Source organism: Lemur catta, chromosome X, assembly GCF_020740605.2.
Source record: "Lemur catta isolate mLemCat1 chromosome X, mLemCat1.pri, whole genome shotgun sequence".
In the NCBI taxonomy this organism is placed as follows: domain Eukaryota; kingdom Metazoa; phylum Chordata; class Mammalia; order Primates; family Lemuridae; genus Lemur; species Lemur catta.
In genome coordinates this window covers 12,478,147-12,497,656 of record NC_059155.1, presented here as the reverse complement: position 1 = coordinate 12,497,656, position 19,510 = coordinate 12,478,147, and the positions used below count along the sequence as shown (strand labels likewise).

Genomic DNA, 19,510 nt, shown 5'->3' with positions numbered 1-19,510 from the left:
TTGGGTGTTCATCTCAGCACCAAGTTCATCCTCTGTATTAATTTAGGAAACATTTCTAAGTGACAATTTGACCTCATAAAACCAAGAATATCAAATCAACTCACAGGCTCTCCTTTGGGGCCGGGAAGCCCTGGCAATCCATCTTGTCCAGGGGTGCCAGGTAAACCAGGAAGCCCTGGAGCTCCAGGGGAACCCAACTCTCCTTTGTCACCTTTCATTCCCGGAAAAGTGAGGATGTCACCAGGTTCACCTTTAGATCCAGGAAAGCCTGGAGCACCTGGAGCTCCTGGTATTCCCTGAGGGGAGTAGAAAAAGAAACAGTAGAAAAAGATGAAAGAAAAAGAAAATCAGTTTCTTTTTTTCTAACACTTAACTTCTCTCCAGTTTACCCCATCAACTCACCTAATAACATCTGGTATACAAAGGACTGAATCAAGAGAGGGATGTGAGTCAGGAAGAGTCAAGGAATTAAATAAATGTAATAGAAAAACTAAGCTATATATGTATAGATAGATACAGATACAAATAAATAAATATATATATGTACACACAAAAGTGAAAATCAAGGTGTAAATGTCTTCCTTCTACTTCTTTTTGTTCTACAATGTACTCAAAACTTACTGGTAATCCTTTGGGACCAGTTGCACCAGGATGTCCTTTTTCACCCTTCTGTCCAGGAAAACCAAGAGATCCTAACAAACATAAACACATATGCACACACACGTGCACACACACGATAATGTGAATTTTGAGCTTGAACCCCTTAAAAAGCTCATATAGAAATCAGAAAGTCAGGCAGTCAAGTTGTTAAAATAAGAACCCCATTCAATCCCATTTAAGTCACATTTTTATTTTCCTCTTTTATGTTCTCAAAATGAGGAAATCATCTTTTCTTTTAAATAAATTTAACATTTACCTTATATACAATATTGTATCCTTAGATATTTCCAACTCCAAAGCAGCCTTTTTCGGAGCTTGCAACTACCAAATACTATGCAAAGAGTTGCTTGGGCTCCTATAACTATTCCATTGTCAAGGGGAGAAAGTGATAAGGAAAAAGTCTGCATATCTTTTTTCTGACTTATACAATTTTCCTAGATCCTTACCAGTCCTTTCTTTAGTTTGTCATTCCCTAAAATTTGGTTTATGAGAAACATTTGGAGCCCAAATACTAGAGGAAATGTTCCTGAAGCAGTTATTCTCCAAATAGATCTCTGGACCAGCTGCATCATCACTACCTGATTACTAGTTAGAAATGCTATTTTTTTTTTCTTTCTGGAGATAGCGTCTTATTCTATTGGCTGGGGTTGAGTACAGTGGCATCATCATAGCTCACAGCAACCTCAAATGCCTGGGCTCAAGCAATCCTCCTGCCTCAGCCTCCCGAGTAGCTGGGACTATGGGCGTGTGCCACTATGGCCAGCTATTTTTCTATTTTTTGTAGAGATGGGGGTCTCAGTATTGTTTAGGCTTGTCTCGAACTTCTGGCCTCAAATGATCCTCCTGCCTAGGCCTCCCAAAATTCTGGGATGACAGGCGTAAGCCACCTCACCCAGCCTAGAAATGCTAATTCTTGAGCCCCTACTCCAGATCTACTGAAACAGAAACTATGGGGTTGGGGCTTAGCAATCTGGATTTTAACAAGCCCTCCAGGTGATTCTGATGCATTCCCAAGTTTGAGACCCACTAGACTGAAAGTGCGAGGCTAGATTACAAACTTCCAGTGGCATCTGTAAGACTTGCTGAAAGTATTCCCAAGCTCCAAATGAATTGATGTCCTGGGCAGACACGCTAGATAAAAAAAAAAATAAGAGATCTGGTGTCTATTCTCAGTCCTGACTCAGACATAAAGTGTGATTTCAAGAAAATATAATGTAGGGAATATCCCAAGAGGCAGTTAAGTAAAACAGTTGTCAGTCAGATAGATATCAAATATGGTTTTGAGGTCAGGCGCAGTGGTTCATGCCTGTAATCCTAGCACTCTGGGAGGCTGAGGCAGGTGGATCGCTCGAGGTCAGGAGTTCGAGACCAGCCTGAGCAAGAGCGAGACCTTGTCTCTACTAAAAATAGAAAGAAATTATCTGGCCAACTAAAATATATATAGGAAAAATTAGCCGGGCATGGTGGTGCATGCCTGTAGTCCCAGCTACTCGGGAGGCTGAGGCAGTAGGATCGCTTGAGCCCAGGAGTTTGAGGTTGCTGTGAGCTAGGCTGACGCCACAGCACTCACTCTAGCCCAGGCAACAAAGCGAGACTTTGTCTCAAGAAGAAAAAAAAAAAAAAAAATATATATATATATATATATATATATGAACAAAAAAAACCCCAAAAAACAAATATGGTTTTGATTTGAAAATGGAGAGGGAAGAGTTATATATATAGAGAGGAATATTAGCTATTGGTTGCCAAGCTCCAATAGAAACCCTGTTCCTTAATGACAACATGTGATATATCCCCAATGACTAGAAGTTCTATCATTGGAAACTATACTCAGGGGGCAAGCATTATGAATTTTTTCCCCCAGTTTTCTGGAAGAAAGAAACCTGACTCTGTATAAATTATTTTCCTCTCCATATGGAAAACAGGGAAGATATAGTTCCTGGAATAATATTGCCAAAATGCTTTAATAGAAAATGTTGGTAGCTTCAGGTATTAGAAACAAGAGTAAAATTTATTTCATAGCAAACAGAGGCATTTCATACTTAATTATTTATAGATATGAGTGATTAGTTATAAAATGAGAAACTGGCAACATTCTGAAATTATGTGCTCATCAAAATCTAGCCAGAAAATATTTTAGAAGTTTGCCCTGAGGCAAAACATTTTACCTGGTGGACCTGGGAGACCTGGCAAACCAGGTTGACCTGGAGGCCCTGAAATGCCAGTTCCAATACAGTTGAAGCAGGTGTCACCTTTGTCACCTAGTGAAATCATAATTAAAAAAAAAAAAACAAATGTTACTGGAAGACATACATATACTTTCTTTAGATAGGTTCTAAAGAAGTTAGCACTAAGTGACAGCATTTCTACCTAACAGTGTGGTTAGAGAAGCCTATATCATGAACCAATTCATTTGACAAATATTTACTGAGTGCCTACTGTGTGCCAAGAACTGTTCCAGGTATTTGTGATACATTGGTAAGCAAAACAGACAGAAATCCATGGCTTCATGGAGCTCACATGCTACCAGTGGGAAGGGATAGCAAATAATGAAGATAAAAAATTATTAAATTTTATATATTAACTATTTTAATATAATATTAAAAGATGTTATGTTTATAAGAAAAGTGGAGCTGGGTGAGTGGCATTGGGTATGCCAAGGATGGGTGGCAGTTTGCAATTTTAAATAGGGTGGTCAGGATAGAGCTCATTGAGAAGATGTATGTGATTATAAAAACTTAAAGGTCATGACATGTACATAATGCATATAGAGCATGCCAAGCAGAAACCATAGCCACATTTGGCATATACAAGGAACAGCAAGCAAACCAGATTACTTGAGCAGAGTGAAGAAAGGGAACCATGTCAGAAATTTAATAGTTTCCAACAAGTGGCGTATCATAGTATACTATACTATATAGGCCATAGTAAAAACTGTGGCCCTTATTGTGAGTGAAATGAGAATCTATCAGAAGAATTTAAACAGAAAAGCAACATGATCTAACTTAAGTTTTAAAAAGATGACTCTAGCTGCTATGTTAAGAACAGACTTTAAGGGCAATGACGGAAGCAGGATAACCGCTTAAGTGGCTACTGCTACAGTGATCTTGGGCCCCTATTACAAAGACAGGCCCCCCTTAGGAGCTGTTGTAAGTATTCCATGGTAGCAGGTAGATTAGTACAGGGGCCATAAGAGCTAAAATAAGCTAGGACAGAGGGAGAGATGGTGATAGCTCATCCCAGAGTGACAGCAATGAAGATGATTAGAACTGGTAAGATTCTGGACATATCTGAAAGTAGAGCCAATGAGATGTTCTCATGGATCATATATGGGATACAAAAGAAGAGGGGAATCAAGGATAACTCCAACATTTTTAGTGCAAGCAACTAGAAGGCTAGAGTGGCCTGCTTTTTAAGTAAGAAGGTATTAAAAAAGACATAAATATTTTAAAATAAATAAATAATAGAAAAGAAGGGGAAGAGGTGAGTAGAGCAAGTATGGGGGAAGAGGTAGCAGAGATATCAGGATATCTTGATCAGGATATCAAGTTCAAAAAGTTGAGTAGGCAGTTAGATATACAAATCTAAAGGAACACAGTTATATCTGAACAGGAGATATAAATTTTTAAGTCACTGGAAAGTAGATGGTATTAAAAGGCATGAAACTGGATAAATGAGTTTAGATGGAGAAGAGAAAGAGAAACAAGGACTGAATCCCCAGGCATTTCAAAATTAAAAGTTGGGTAGATAATTCTATGAAGTATATGGAAATGCAAAGAACCTAGAATATCCAAGACTTGCTATAAAGCCATGATAATTAAGAGAGTCTGGTATTGGTGGAAGGAGAGATAAATGGAACAATAGAACAGAATAAAGAGGTCAGAAACAGACTCACGGATATATGGTCATATGATTTACAACAAAAGTACTAATACAATTCAGTGGAGAATTGATAGTCTTTTGTATGATGGTACTGAGTCAATTGGATATCCATATGGGAAAAAAAACAATCTTTGGTCCTTGCTTCAAACTATACACAAAAATTAAATGAAGATAGATCAAAGATCAAAATTTAAAAGGTAAAACAATAAAGTGTTTAGAAGAAAACATAGAGGAATATCATCAGGCTTTTGGGATAAGCAAAGATTTCTAAAACAGGGCATAAACAGAACTAACCCATAAAATAAGACATTAATAAATTTGATTTAATTTAATTAATAAGTTTTCTTTAACAAAGGGCATGAATAAAAAAGCAAGTCATTCCCAGCTTGTATGAGTCATAAAAAAGGCAGTCCCAGAATGGGAGAAGATAGTTTTAATACATATATCCAACAACCAAATTAAAAAAGGAAAAAATACAGGCACTTAACAAAAGAGAAGAATATACAAACAATAAGAAAGAAGCTTATCATCAATAAGTCATTAGGGAAGTGTAAACTAAAATAACTTTGGAAAATGGTTTGGTAATATCTATGAAACAAAACCTACACCTACCCTATAACCCAGCAATTCTGTTCCTAGGTATGTCCCTAACAGAAATTAGTGCTTATGTCCTACCAAAAAACATGTACAAGAATATTCACAGCAGCTTTATTCATAATAGCTCCAGACCAAATGACCATCAACATTAGAATGAATATTAAGGTAAATCTGTACAATGCAATATCAAAGAGTGGTAGAAAACTATGGTTACAAACAAAAATGTGAATATATCTCATATATAATATTTAGCAAGAGAAATCTGACATAAAAGAGCTCACAGAATATAATTACATTTATACAAAGTTCAAGATTAGGCAAATTAATGTATGCTAGAGGATAAAACAGTGGTTACATTTGGGGATACTGACTAGGGAGCACAAAAGAGTCTTCAAGGATCCTGGAAGTGTTCTATATTTTGGTTCAGATGGTAGTTATATGGGATATGTATATATGCCAGTGATATATATAAAGAAAAGCGGGAAATGTACTGAAAGCCAAGTGAATAAGGTGCTTAAAGAAGGGAAAAAGCAAGTAAGAAAAGGGCAGACTTGACATTTGGATTAGCAGACTATACAGTCCACTGGTGGCTTTAACCAGCGTCTGTGGAGTGGTAGGCAGAAGGGGGTTGGGGGTGAAATCCTGACTGGAGTATGTTTAAGAGAAAATGGAAGGAGAGTATCTAGAGATAGTGAGTAGAAAATTCTTAAAGAGTTTTGTTGCAAATGGGAGCAGAATAAGAAAACAGTAAATGGCAGGAAAAGTGGGATTACTATAAAGTATTGGATGAGTGAATAAGGCATATTTGTATGGTCCTGAGAATGATCCGGTAGAAATGTAAAAACTGATGATGTGGAAGAGGCAAAAATTTCTGGAATGAAATCTTTGGGGAAACAAGAGGGAATGAAATCTATTGTATAAATAAAAGAACTGGCTTTAGATAGAAGCAGTACCAGTAACAGGCAAGAAGGCAAAATATGGAGTCACAGATGCAAGTAAGTAAATAAATGTAGTGATTGGCAACCTGTGAAAGTTCTCTTGTTATTACTTTAATTGATCAGTGAAAGAGGAAGCAAGGTAAAAATCTTAAAATGAGAATAGGGGAGGAAGTGTTAAAAGTTTAAAAAGAGAAGAGAAGGTGAAGGCTCAGAAGAGGTGGAAATGTGGGATTACCAGGGGTATGCTTTTGTTCCACGTGAGTACAATGAAGTAAGAGAAGGACAAAGGAGTCAAAAATTTATGCATGGGATTCATTACAATGACTGACGGAATTTAAACTAGGTTGAGGGAAGAAAGGACAGCAAAAAGTTGAGGGCTAGTCAAAGTTGGTAGGTCTCAGTGGAGTTTAAATAATGTTGGAATCAGGTTCTTAGGGGTAGTGAGAAAGACAGAAGATAGTGATCCAAAAATGGGATTTAAGAAATCAATATCATGCAAATATAACGCTATTGGTAATGAGATGGTCTTGGGGTATGACCATGGGAGTGAATGGCTAAGGTATGATGGAGGATACAGGAGATTTTGCTGAAGATTTGAAAGAATGAAGAGAATAAGGGAATGAATATGTTTGGAGATCAAACCTTTCACTCCTTGTTCTCCTTGGAGTCCTTTATCACCTGGAGATCCTGGAGGGCCTGGAGGGCCTGCTTCACATATCTCATCACCTAAGTAAGATAAAGAAACGATAGCAAGCTAATTGTGAAATATTGAGAAGACTAAGCAAAAAGAAAGCATGACAAGCTAGAAAAGAAACCTATTTTCAGTTACTTCTCCGCAGAAATACAAGTACATATAAGCAAAAGGAAGATACAATATTGTTGATAATAAACACTATCTGAAGAGCAAATTTAAAACATCAAAGAGTCATCCCAAACCAAAAGTATAAGCAGTAGAATCTCTTAGATATCAGAAACATGAAGAATGATGTCAAACTTCAGCTAGATTCACTTATAAATAAAATAAACAAAAACAATGACAGAACCTAACAGGACAAAAATACAGCTTACCACCAGGGATGTGAGGGCCAGGAGGGCCAGGAGGCCCTGGAAGGCCAGGAGCTCCAGGCTGTCCATCAAGTCCAGGAGATCCAGGAATGGAAATTCCAGGTGGACCTTCATCACCTTTCTGACCCCTTTCTCCAGGAAATCCAGGGGGGCCAGGAGGACCCATAACTGCAGTCCCTAACATAAAAAAAAAAAACACCCATTAATGTAATCGAAATGATTATTTTAGAGATATTACTTTAGTTCCCAGTGAGACATTAGGTAATCATAAGATCTTCCTTTAACTTGTAATTCTGGTTATGTTATTGTTTTCTTATGAGTATCCGCATCTAAAAAAAGGATGAAAAGTTTCAAATAATGCAAGTAAAGTTTGACGGTAGGAAATAATATTTAAGGTAGCTTTATTACTTTTGGAAATTACTAATAACTCTCTACCCTGCCCATTGACACAATGATCTTCAAAAATACCAGAAAGTCATTAGCAAAAGATAAAGAAGTATTTCAAAGTTCCCATAAAAACATGTTTTTTTTTTCTGGAGTTTCTTCTGTTCCACTATCTATTCCTGCACCATTAACACACTTCTTAGTTGCTACAGCTTTATGTTTTCAAAACTGGTAAGAAAAAAAATATATCCATCTTTGTTCTTTATAAAAACCATCTTTACTACACTTATAAATAATTTACTCTTCTAAGTTATTGAAGTATTCTACTCATATCTGGCCACCTTACACATACTCTGTTTAAGTTTAGCAATTTGTCATTTGATGCTTTAAGCTTTCTGGTAGATAATCATATGGCCTGTAAATAACCAAAATTCGGGGATTTTCCTCCATCCTTACACCTCTTTTTCTTCCAGACTTAGTGCATTGACTAGGATCTCCACTATAAGGACAAACAGCATTGGTGACTGAGTATCTTGTTTCTGACTTGAATAAGAATGCCCCTGGTGTTTCACCACAAAGCATGACATATCCTGTAGAGTCCTATAGATAGCTTCATCATGTTAAGGTAGTTTCCTTTTAATCCTACCTTAAGAGGTTTTCTTTTCTTTTAAAAATAAATGGGTATTGAATTTTATTAACTGATTCCTCTGCATCTATTGGTCTATTCTCTTTTACTCTGTTAATGTAGTCCATCACAGTAATGTTGAACTATCCTTGCAATCTTGGGGATAAAATCTATTTGGTTATAATATCATAGTATTTAATATAATTCTGGATTGTTTTATAATATTACATTTGGCATTATTGCTTCTACATTCATAAAACAGATTGAATTATTATTTCTAGTGTTATCTCCTTGATGGTTTGATATAGATGCTATTAAATTTAATTTCCTTTTTCTAAAATGCTCTGAAATAGTTTAAAATTTGGGAATTATCTGTTCTTGACAGCTTGGTAGAAGTCATCCATAAAACTATAAAACCACCCATAAAGCCAATGCTTTTTCATAGAGATCCTTAACATCGCAAAATCTTCTATGGCAATTTATCTACTTAGGTTTCCTACTGTCTCAGAACAATTTTAAGTAATATCTTTTCTGTTTCATGATAAATTTATATTTTATCTCGAATTTCAAACCATAGTTTGAAATATAGTTTGAAATGTAGTTTTATATGTATAGGTTTATAGTTCCCTTGTAATTTAAAATTTAAATTATGGTAATAATCCCTTTTTATTTACTGATTTTATTTGTGTCTTCTCTCATTATCTTGATTGTATTTGCCAAGTTTTGTTTCAAACTCTTCTCACTCAAAGTATCATCTTCTATTTTCCTTATTCAACTGTAATTTTTTAGTTCATTTTCTATTTTATTAATTTTTATTTTTATCAAGTTTTCCCTACTACATTATTAGTGCTTATTTCTTTCCTTGTGTGTGTTTCTTAAACTTAGCTAATTTACTTTTAGTCTTCCTAACTTTGTGATAAATTAAGGGTACTACTTTGGCTACATTCAATAAGGTTTGACATGAAGTGCTAACATTGTTTAGCATTCAGTAGTTTATCATTTCCACTAGTTTCTTTACTATGCCTGGAGTTATTTATGATTGTGGTTTTAATGTACAAATGTAAAGATTTTTGGCAATTTTTTTTAAGTTCTCATCTTTTGTTGTTGTTTTGTTTGTTTGTTTGAGACAGAGTCTCACTTTGTTGCCCCGGCTAGAGTGCCCTGGTGTCAGCCTAGCTCACAGCAACCTCAAACTCCTGGGTTCAAGTGATCCTCCAGCCTCAGCCTCCCAAGTAGCTGGGAGTACACACACGCACCACCATGCCTGGCTAATTTTTCAATTTTTTGTAGAGAAAGGGTCTCACTCTTGCTCAGGCTGGTCTCAAATGCCTGGCCTCAAGCAATCCTCATGCCTCAGCCTCCCAGAGTGCTACGATTACAGGTGTGAGCCACTGTGCCCGGCCGTAAGTTCTTATTTTATTTCACTGTGATCACAGAGCATGGCGTGCCTATATCTTCTTTTTAGATTTTTTCTGGTCTAATAGAGTCAATTTCTGTAAATATTCCACGTATGCTTGAAAGGAATGTATGTTCTCTGCTGCACACTAAGTTTTTCTCTTCCCCCGTATATACATAGCTTGATTTTGTTGCTCAAATCATTTATATCCTTATTTCTCACCCACTTGAAATATTGGGGATTTGGCAATTTATTCCTCGTGGTTTGTCAGTTTTAATTTTACATATTCAAACCTATAGTGTTAGATGCATAAAGTTTCATGGCTTTTATATTATTGTGGTATAATTTATCCATTTATCCATATGAAGTGTGTCTCATTAATGCATTTTTGCATTTAATTCTATCTCATACTATATTAGAATTGTTAAACCAGCTTTTGTTAAATAGCATGTGCCTACTATATCTTTCCATTGCTTTATTTTCAAATTTTCTCTGTCCTTTTGCTTCAGATATGTCTACTGTGCACTGTATATATATTTTTATTCTAATTTTTAGTCAGTGTCTTTCAAACAGTGTTTAGTTCTTTCACATTTGTTAGAGTTACTGATTTATTTTCAACTTCTTGTCATCTTATATTTCATTTTCTATTTACCTTGGTTTGTCTGTCTTGCCCCAACCCTAACTTCAATTGTATGGGAGACTGTTAGTCATTTTCTTTCCTCAACTGGTGTGTAGGTCATACATTTTATTTCTATTCTCCTCTAATGGTTACTTATCTAAATTTTAACCTATGTACTTAAACCTATATTTTTCTAAAAACTTAAAGAGTTAATAATGTTCATATTTTCTCTCTCTAACAAGCCAAAAAAACCTTATCTTTGACTTCCCCTTATTCTCTCTGCACCTACATGTCCCATGTTAATACTGTTTACAATTATATTTTCAGGTTGTTACTTAAAACACTTGTTATTTTTTTAATGATCAATACCTATTTAGACTCAATATGCTTTACTAATATCTTTCCTAAACAATGGTTCTTGCATCCTACCCTTACCCCTACCCTCACTTTATCCTAAATTCATTTCCTTATTGGAATAAAACCCCAAGTAACTATTTCAGAGAAAGTCTGAAAGTGGTAAACTTTCTAGCTATGTCATCTTCACACTAAGATGATAGTTTGGTGTAATACAGAATCTCAAATTCATAGTAATTCATCCTTATCATTTTAAAAATGTGTTCCATTATCTTCCTCTGACTCTCACTATTTTGTAGGTGATCTGCCTTTTATTCTCAGATAGTTTTAAGGGTTTCTTTTTATCCCTGAATTCTGGAATGTCCCTACAGTGTGTCTACTCATGGGCCTTTATATTATTTTTATTTTACTCTTCCTTAGTGCTTCATGAGCTTTTTCACAGGAATTTGTGTGTTTCTTAATAGATGGAAGCTCTCAGCCATTATTTTTTTCAAATACTGCCTCTTGTCCCATTCTCTCCTCCTTAAATGCCCTCATGATGGATTTTGGAACTTCTAGGTTTACCCTTTACCTCTTAACTTTTCTTTCATATTTCCCAACTCCTTAACTCTTTTACTGCATCTTGGGAAGATTCCTTATTTCAATTTTCCAGACATAGTATGTATTTAGTCCACTATCTTGAGATTAGAAATCCAAAGTGCATACTTAGTTAGAGCATAATGGAACCCACATTTATTCCCTTTCTCTTTGGAAAGATCACTGAGTGTCACTCATCTTGTCATGTTAATATTTCATTAGCCACATATTTTTTAAGAGAAAGGAACCATAATTTATTGATTACGTATGTGTTCCAGGTACTATACCAGGCGCTTTTGCAAATTTTACATAAATCCTTCCTATCACCTCATTTCAGAGAATATCCAAATACTCATGCTAGACAAGGGCAGTACTCAATTTATGGCCAAATTAGAAATGTTCCACTATACTGTGTGTCTTCAAAGGGAATAATACAAAATGCAGTATTGAGCACTAAGATTTTGTTGTACATCAAAATCGCCACAGAGATTTCTACTTAGATGTTTCTCAAATTCTAAGTGAAGAGTGCTGCTTTTCATTTTTATACAGGACATCTTGCAAAGCGAGGTACCGTAAGCCAGCATCCTCTTCCCTAACAGCAGCACCAACAGTGTGAGGATTCATCAAATGAATCACAGAATTGTTTGGTGTAATTTATTAATAATAAAAGGTACCTCAGTTAAAATGGTTATGATCAAACCCCAAAAAACAATAGATGTTGGCAAGGATGTGGAGAAACATATACTGTTGGTGGGAATGTAAATTAGTACATCCATTATGGAAAGCAGTGTGGAATTTCATTGAAAAACTAAAAATAGAAATACCATATGATCAGCAATCCCACTGCTGGGTATATATCCAAAAGAAAGGAAATCATTACATCAAAAAGATATCTGTACTCCCATGTTTATTGCAGCACTATTCACAATAGCTAAGATATGGAACCAACCTAAGTGCCCATCAATGGATAAATGGATAAAGAAGATGTGGTATATATACACACAGAATACTATTCGGCCATAAAAAGAATGAAATCCTGTCATTTGCAGCAACATGGATAAGCCTGGGGTTAAGTGAAATATGCCAGGCACAGAAAGACAAATATCACATGTTCTCACTCATATGTGGGGGCTAAAAAAGTGGATCTAATGGAAGTAGAGAGTAGAATAGTGGTTACCAGAAGCTAGGGAAGGTTTGTGGTAGAGAAGGGGGAATTAAGAGAGGTTGGTTTGGTTAATAGGTATAAACATACAGTTGGGCAGAAGGAATAAGTTTTAGTGTTTGATAGCACAATAGAGTGACTATAGCTAACAATAATTTATTATATATTTCAAAATAGCTAGAAGAGAAGATTTTGAATCTTCCCAATATGAAGAAATGATAAATATTTGAGGTGATGGATATCCATCAATTACCCTGATTTGATCACTACACATTATGTACATGTATAAAAATATCACATGTATCCCTGTAAATATGTACAGTTATTATGTATCAATAAAAATAAGAAAAGGTAGAAACAGGAATCTGAACATGAAAGGGCACTATTTAGGTGGGCTTATTTTTAAGTAAGGAATTTGGTGAGAAAGGGTATAGTAATAGTGGGAAGTATTTGCCAATTAAAAACGATTTGTGTCTTCTACTGCCATGCTCACCTTGGAACCAGCATGATAAAGTGTACATATGGACTAGTAAGGATGCTATAAACACCAGGGCATAAGTGCATTCTCTTTTACCTGGAGGTCCAGGAAGGCCAGGTGGACCCTGTATTCCAGGAAATCCTCGCTCTCCTTTTTCTCCAGGCAAGCCAGGTAATCCCATGTTTCCTTTTTCTCCTACAGTTATACCAGTCCCAGGTCTAGGAATTACCTTTATTATAAAAGAAAAAAATAAAGGAACTCAAAGAAGAGGCCTGTTCTCCAGAAAATAATCTGACGGCTACATATGATTATAATGCCATCATTTTCATAAAAGTGCTCAGATATAAAATCATTGACTACTATACGGATCATGAGTTATATTCTATATTACTCCCATCCTCCAACTGATTAGAAATTATTCAATTCTAATAACAATATTACCACCCTCTTGAGCCCCAAACTTACAAAGCTAAAAGTATATTTGATGTCTCTTTTCTTATAATTCACATTCAATTCATTCCAGTCATCTAAGCATGACAATCCTTTACTGAAATGTCTCTTCAATTTGTCCCATTCATTCATGTTGCCACAGCTACTATCTTCAACTCACACTTGGACTAACAGAAGCACCTCTGAACTTGTCCCCTTGAATTCAAATCTATTGCTAGGTTGTGCTTTCTCAAAAACCAATTTTCCTGTGTTAACTACTCTGTTTAAGGATTCAAAATTGCTCGTTACTCCGTATTGTATCTGATGCTACTGCCCGGAACTATGTGAAGTCATTTCTCATCTCTAATACTTCTCTCACCCATTTCATCTCCTATTATTTCTAGCAGTAAATTTTTATTAGAGTGAAGTCTGTCTGATTGTTACCACATCCTTCAACTTACACATTCTTGTCTGTGCCTTTGCATATGTCATTGATGTCATTGTAAACATCTATAATGCCTTTCCCAATCTTTCCCTTTATGAACCTACATTTCTTTCTTCCTTTAAAAAAGAAGACTTATCTCTTCAAGGAAAGCTTTATTGATTAAACCCAACCAACCAATCATTCCCTTTTTTGCTGTCTTCTTAGAACTCAGTACTTAAGTCTGTTCTAAAAAACATTCATACCAAATAAACTTAATATTTAAAATTTTACCTCATATACCAATAAAAGTAAATAAGCTTCATATTTAAGAAACTGTCAGTCTGAGGTACAAACCAACACCTACTGGTAAAGTATGATACTTCATCCTATCTCTATTGGATATAAGCAATATTCACACAAAAGGAGACAAAAAGTTGTGGGATCTAGAATTGGAATGGTAGTTCAGAAGGGAACATGACCTGATGGATAAGACTGTACTCTCAAAATTTCCATTTGTTCTGATACTTATCAAAATCTTATCATCTCATTTTATAAAGAGATTATTTCCTAGATAACTGAAACTCTCATTTTATAATGAAAGTGAACAAAAATTATCTAAGATCTTCTTTAATTATATACTCATTAGATTTAGTACAGTCCTAAGTATTAATATCTGAGACTCATTATGCACACAAAAAATATTAATGTTACTAAAATGTCTGGACATATAGAATAGGTTTTACAGTACTCACACTGTCATGGCTTCAATGCAGTCTTAAAATTAAGAGTCTTACCAAATTTTTACCAAAGAAAAATCAATATGTCAAACCTCAGGATTCATATTTTATTCTTAATATGACTAGAAATATATTTGACTTAAGTTCTGTAGTGAACACACACATGACAGAAAATCTGTAAACCCCCCAATTATTCTTTCATAGAGCCGTTTCCTACATTTGTTATTAAGAACCCCTAGAAAGCACACACTCAGGAAAGAGAGAGGTGTGAATCAGACAATTACAGATTGAGAAAACCTATTAAGACCAAATCTATCTTTACCCTGAACTCTGCAGGGGAAGGACCAACCCCCACCTCCCCAAGTTTCTTTTATTGAACCTTTAAGCAACACTTGCACCACCTGCCGGTTGCTTGAGAAATGATCTCACAATCATGATGCAAAACAACGCAATGCCATCAATTTGGACCTTTAATATAGAGAAGTAATACCCAGGTAGAACAATACAAACACCTTGAGGTCAAGACTACTGAAATTTTTAGATGTAAAGACTTTTAAGCCAGTAGAACTTGATAATGAATTAGAATTTTGTATTGTATGAGGAAAAAGTAGAGAGTATATAATTAAGGCCCCCAAATGATAATATATTAATAAATTTGATGAATGAAGACTAAAAAAAAATACTTACAAGTCCAGGAGGCCCCGGTGGGCCAATGTCACCTTTTTGACCCTGTTCAATGCAATTATAGAATAGGTTAGTAAAAAAAAAAATCACATGAAAACATCAATTTCCTCAAGAACATAAGAGATATTTTCATTAAGACCCAGAAATCAATAATAGAATACTTCAAATGAGAAATACAATATGAGGTAATGAAATAATACAAGGCTAAGCCTAGAAAGACCTGTGATGTTGTCTCAAATTTACTAGATATGTAATCTTGACAAAAATCAATTAACCTCTCTGGCTTATACACAAAAAAGAAAGATTTAAGACCAAACTTCTAAGGTATTTCTTCTAGTTGTAATATTTTTTGATTTTAAGATTTCTATTTTCTAGCAAACTATAAATACTCTATAAAGAAGATAATGTAAAAAAGTGGCATCACTAGAATAAGTTAAAACCATTGATTTTTTTTTTTTTTACAATTAACCATGTTCCTTCTTATAAAACTAGTCAAGGGCATAAATGTAGTGTCATTTCTATTAGTGACAGATATTTTACAGGTCAGGGACTTAACTATAATCAGGAATAGCTAATAAATCCTAATTGCTTTTGTGAGTTTGCTCTTAGCAGCTAATGAAAGTCAATTTCCAGACAAAACTTTCATTTTTGATCAGTAGCTACAACAGCATGAAGAACACAATATTTAACTGTTACTTTACCGGCCAAGACTCAAGGACAGTTTCTACCACACCTCTATTCTGATTCTAGACTTGTTCATAGAAACCTTTCATCTATACACAAACTCCTTTTAGTCTAAGGAGTTAATCTGTTTTATAACTAACTCTACTTACTACTTGAAAAAAAAAACAAAACGTTGTTTGAGTATTTGCTACCTCCATAATTCTGACTGTGCCTTTTAGATCAAGCTAGAACTCGGACCTACCTTTAGAGATAAACCACCATTAAATTATGTGCCCTCTGGGTACGTTCAAATTTTTAACACCTTTCCCTCCTTGCCTGGAAAATAAAGCCTTTCAATTTGGTTTTGATACAAAGCAATTAGAGAAGAGAGGGATTGGATATTTTGTGACCTGCTACAAAATAGAGTAATTGTGTGCCTCATACATTCTTTTGGAAGTCACTTTTAAAATAGGTAACTAAATAAATAACCTCAATCAGGCTGCATTGGCTCAGTGAAAAAAAAAAAGGACAAAAAATTAGCCACAGATTTACAGACAATAATTGCATAAAGAATGGAAATGTTTAGTTGAGATGTTCTAAATTCACAGCTATAAGCCTTTTAATACAAGGACCTCACTAAAATAGTGCTGAATCTTCTTTCTAGAAAACAAAAGTTTTGCCGATATATGCTCAAAGTAAAGGCAATGACTTTTCACAATGGAAATGCTAAAGTTAAACAATCCTTCATGTATTTCTACCACATGGACTGTGATTTAGGGCAATGAAAGAACAATTAGAGAGTGCGGTATAAAAGAAAAAGTAGCAAAAGTTGGATAAAGGAGGTATGTTTTGAATATAGAAGTTACTTATATATTAATAGAACTTTTTCATTTATAACTCAGTCTTGGGAGAGAAAAGGATTATGTTAACAAGAATAAAAACAGTCACTTCAAAGTATTAAAATTCTTACCTTTTCACCATCCCTTCCAGGTTCACCACGGTAACCAGGATCACCAGGCAAACCCTTTAAAACATACAGAATAGGGCGACATCAGCAAAAATGGTAGAGTAGAGAGACCTTCAAAAATTCTCTGCTCCATTGAAGTAATGAGAATACTGGCAAAAATAGTCAGTTAGAATCAACTTTTTCAGAACTGTGGAAATTAACCAAAGGCTGCAGCAATCGAAGGAATATTTTCTCAAAATAAAAAAAAGGCTGAATCTTGGTAAGAACACAGAGTTTTGTGGCATTTTAACTTGCTCTATTCCCATTAACCCAACCTCACACTCAAGGTGAAAACCAGCAGCCTAGCAGCAACTGGAGGGGAAAGAACAGGATTGGAGTTCCTTTGAAGCCCCATTGCCAGAGAACTGTCATTATTTGATCTGTCTGGTGGTTTCTAAGAAGACTCCACTTGCAAGGCTGTCTGGTAGTTTCACATGACTTGGACGTTCCCAGTGCAAACAGAGAACAAGAGAAGAGTCTCCCTGCCCAACACCCCTCATTTGCTAAAAACAATCAGAGGCAATTGTTGAATATCACCACTGCCTAAATTGAGACAGAGACCAATTGTTCTCAAAGAAGCCAGAAACTGAGGCCCTGAGCTTATTTCCTGTTATATTATTTTATTCTTTTAAGCCTTTTTTTGAAGTAGAGTTGTAAGTTGAGGATTGTCTGTTTAGTAAAATCATCTTGAAACCAATTAATCTGATTTTAGTAATTCCAAATTCCTGTCTTGTTAAGATTTATCCCTTTCCTTTGGAATGGCCTACAAATTTCATCAAATTTTCTGTTGTTAAAATCTCTTTTAATGCCTACTGTGGATACTCTTGATACTGAAGCTTCTCACAATAATGTTCTTGGACTTGCATATTTTTATTTCCCCCCTTTTTGGTAGGAATTAGAAGAATTACCTGTCAAAACATTTACTGAAAAAACTTATGTTCATACAAAAAACTGTATTTGAATGTTTATAACAGTTTTATTCATAATGGCCAAAAGCCAGAAGCAACCAAAATATCCTTTAATGGCTAAATAGATAAACAAACCAAGGTTTATCCACACAAATAGTACTCAGCAATAAAAAGCAATGAAAATTGATACACAGTACAATGCATTATGCTATGTGAAAAAATCCTGATTCAAAAGGCTATACATAAATACAATATGACTCCATTTATGTGACATATTAGAATAGGCAAAATTACAGGGATTCAGAATAGATCAGCTGTTAGGAAATTGGGGTAGGGGAGTAGGATAAGTACAAAAGAGCATAAGGGAACTTTTGAGGGTGATGAAACTGTTCTTGATTATGGTAGTGGTGACAGAACTGTATGTGTTTGTCAAAACACAGAACTATATAATAAAAATCATTCATTTTACTGTATATAAATTATATCTCAATATATCTCACTTAAAAATAGAGGAATTTCAAATTCATATTCAAAAGAGAAAAAAGTATTTCTATTCATTTAAACTATTTCCAAACCAGACTCTTTGCCATCCTGCTTCTCTACCACCACCTACAAATGTTGTCAGCTTTGGGGGAGGGGGGACCTTAGCTACTTACTGGAATTCCTGGTTGGCCATTCTCTCCATCTTTTCCTGGTTTACCCTATAAAAGACAAAGTAATGATGGGGTAACAACATAAATTTGTTAATTAGTAAGTATGAGGTCAAAGAATACAAGCTTTATTCCTGCCTTGGACTATATTAAGTAGACTTTTTAGACTTCAATATTATAATAAGTAATAAGTATGTCAGTAGTGATATTTTGAGGCAATGAAAGTAAGACTTAGCAAGAAAATAAAATCACACACATGGATAATTTAGGATTGTTTTGCAAAAAGTATTATTAATCATAATACTTACTCTCTTGCCTGGCTCTCCTTGCTCACCCTTCTCACCTTTCACACCACCTGGAGGACCCTGTACACACAAAAGTAGTTTCACATTGGTTCATGGGATACTGTGTATCACCAATTTGCATTAAATGATGCTAAAGCCTTTTAAGTTACTTACTGGAGGACCACGTATTCCTGGAGGTCCAGGAGGCCCTCGGTCACCAGGAAGTCCCTATATGGTAGTAGAGGAAAGAAAAGCAATGTTAATACTGGAGTATGCAATCTCTTTCTAACTACTAGAGCTAGCTAGGAGCACTTACAGCAAACTGAACTGTAGACTCATGTAGTATAACCAAAGATACTAGGGTATTTCTAATTCAGAGTTGAAATCACTAGGCAAAAGAACCTAGAGCCATCTTTGCTCACTTCAGTTAATTTCTAGTGTATATATAAATCAAACTTTGAGGTAAATAACAACACTTAAAAATGTTGATGACTTTTATTCTTATAAAATATTTTATAAAAAGCAACAGTTCCTAAAACTAGGTGATTTGGGGGACACATAGCACACACATTTTGGCAGAGAATTAAATGGCCCAATCCACACTGACGATAGAATTTCAATACAGTTGTTTATTCTAAACTTTCTTATTATTATAGCATTTAAGGAAAGCAAAAATGCACACCACCTGTTTGTTTAAGGGTGGGCCAGTATGCTATAAAAACATATTTGATCCTTTCATCTACTCTTGTAAAAGCAAGGTCTCACATAACTATTTCTAAACACAACAAAGGTTTTAGAGTAACATCATATTTCTCTTTTTCTATCAGTGAAATGTAGATAACACAGTCATCTAAGACAATGACAATTTATCTGACCATGACCTAACTTTATACATGAATGTAGTATTCAAATAGCCAAAAATGGAAACAACACAAATGTCCATCAACTGATGGATAAATGGGTAAACAAAATATGGACTATCCACAGAA

General features: G+C 35.0%; 1 protein-coding gene across 3 annotated transcripts in view; it reads right to left on the bottom strand.

Annotated features, from left to right (window-relative positions):
- The window catches only part of COL4A5 (collagen type IV alpha 5 chain), a 223,516-nt gene that overhangs the window by 86,105 nt on the left and 117,901 nt on the right, over nt 1–19,510 (bottom strand). For all 3 annotated transcript variants that reach the window (XM_045537798.1, XM_045537799.1, XM_045537797.1), the window contains 11 exons: nt 18,696–18,749; nt 18,546–18,602; nt 18,244–18,288; nt 16,644–16,697; nt 15,014–15,055; nt 12,833–12,965; nt 7,146–7,319; nt 6,720–6,803; nt 2,829–2,921; nt 622–692; nt 105–296 (listed from right to left, as the gene is read on the bottom strand). In XM_045537798.1, coding sequence (XP_045393754.1) covers nt 105–296; nt 622–692; nt 2,829–2,921; nt 6,720–6,803; nt 7,146–7,319; nt 12,833–12,965; nt 15,014–15,055; nt 16,644–16,697; nt 18,244–18,288; nt 18,546–18,602; nt 18,696–18,749 — 999 coding nt within the window. The remainder of the gene's footprint in view (nt 1–104; nt 297–621; nt 693–2,828; nt 2,922–6,719; nt 6,804–7,145; nt 7,320–12,832; nt 12,966–15,013; nt 15,056–16,643; nt 16,698–18,243; nt 18,289–18,545; nt 18,603–18,695; nt 18,750–19,510) is intronic.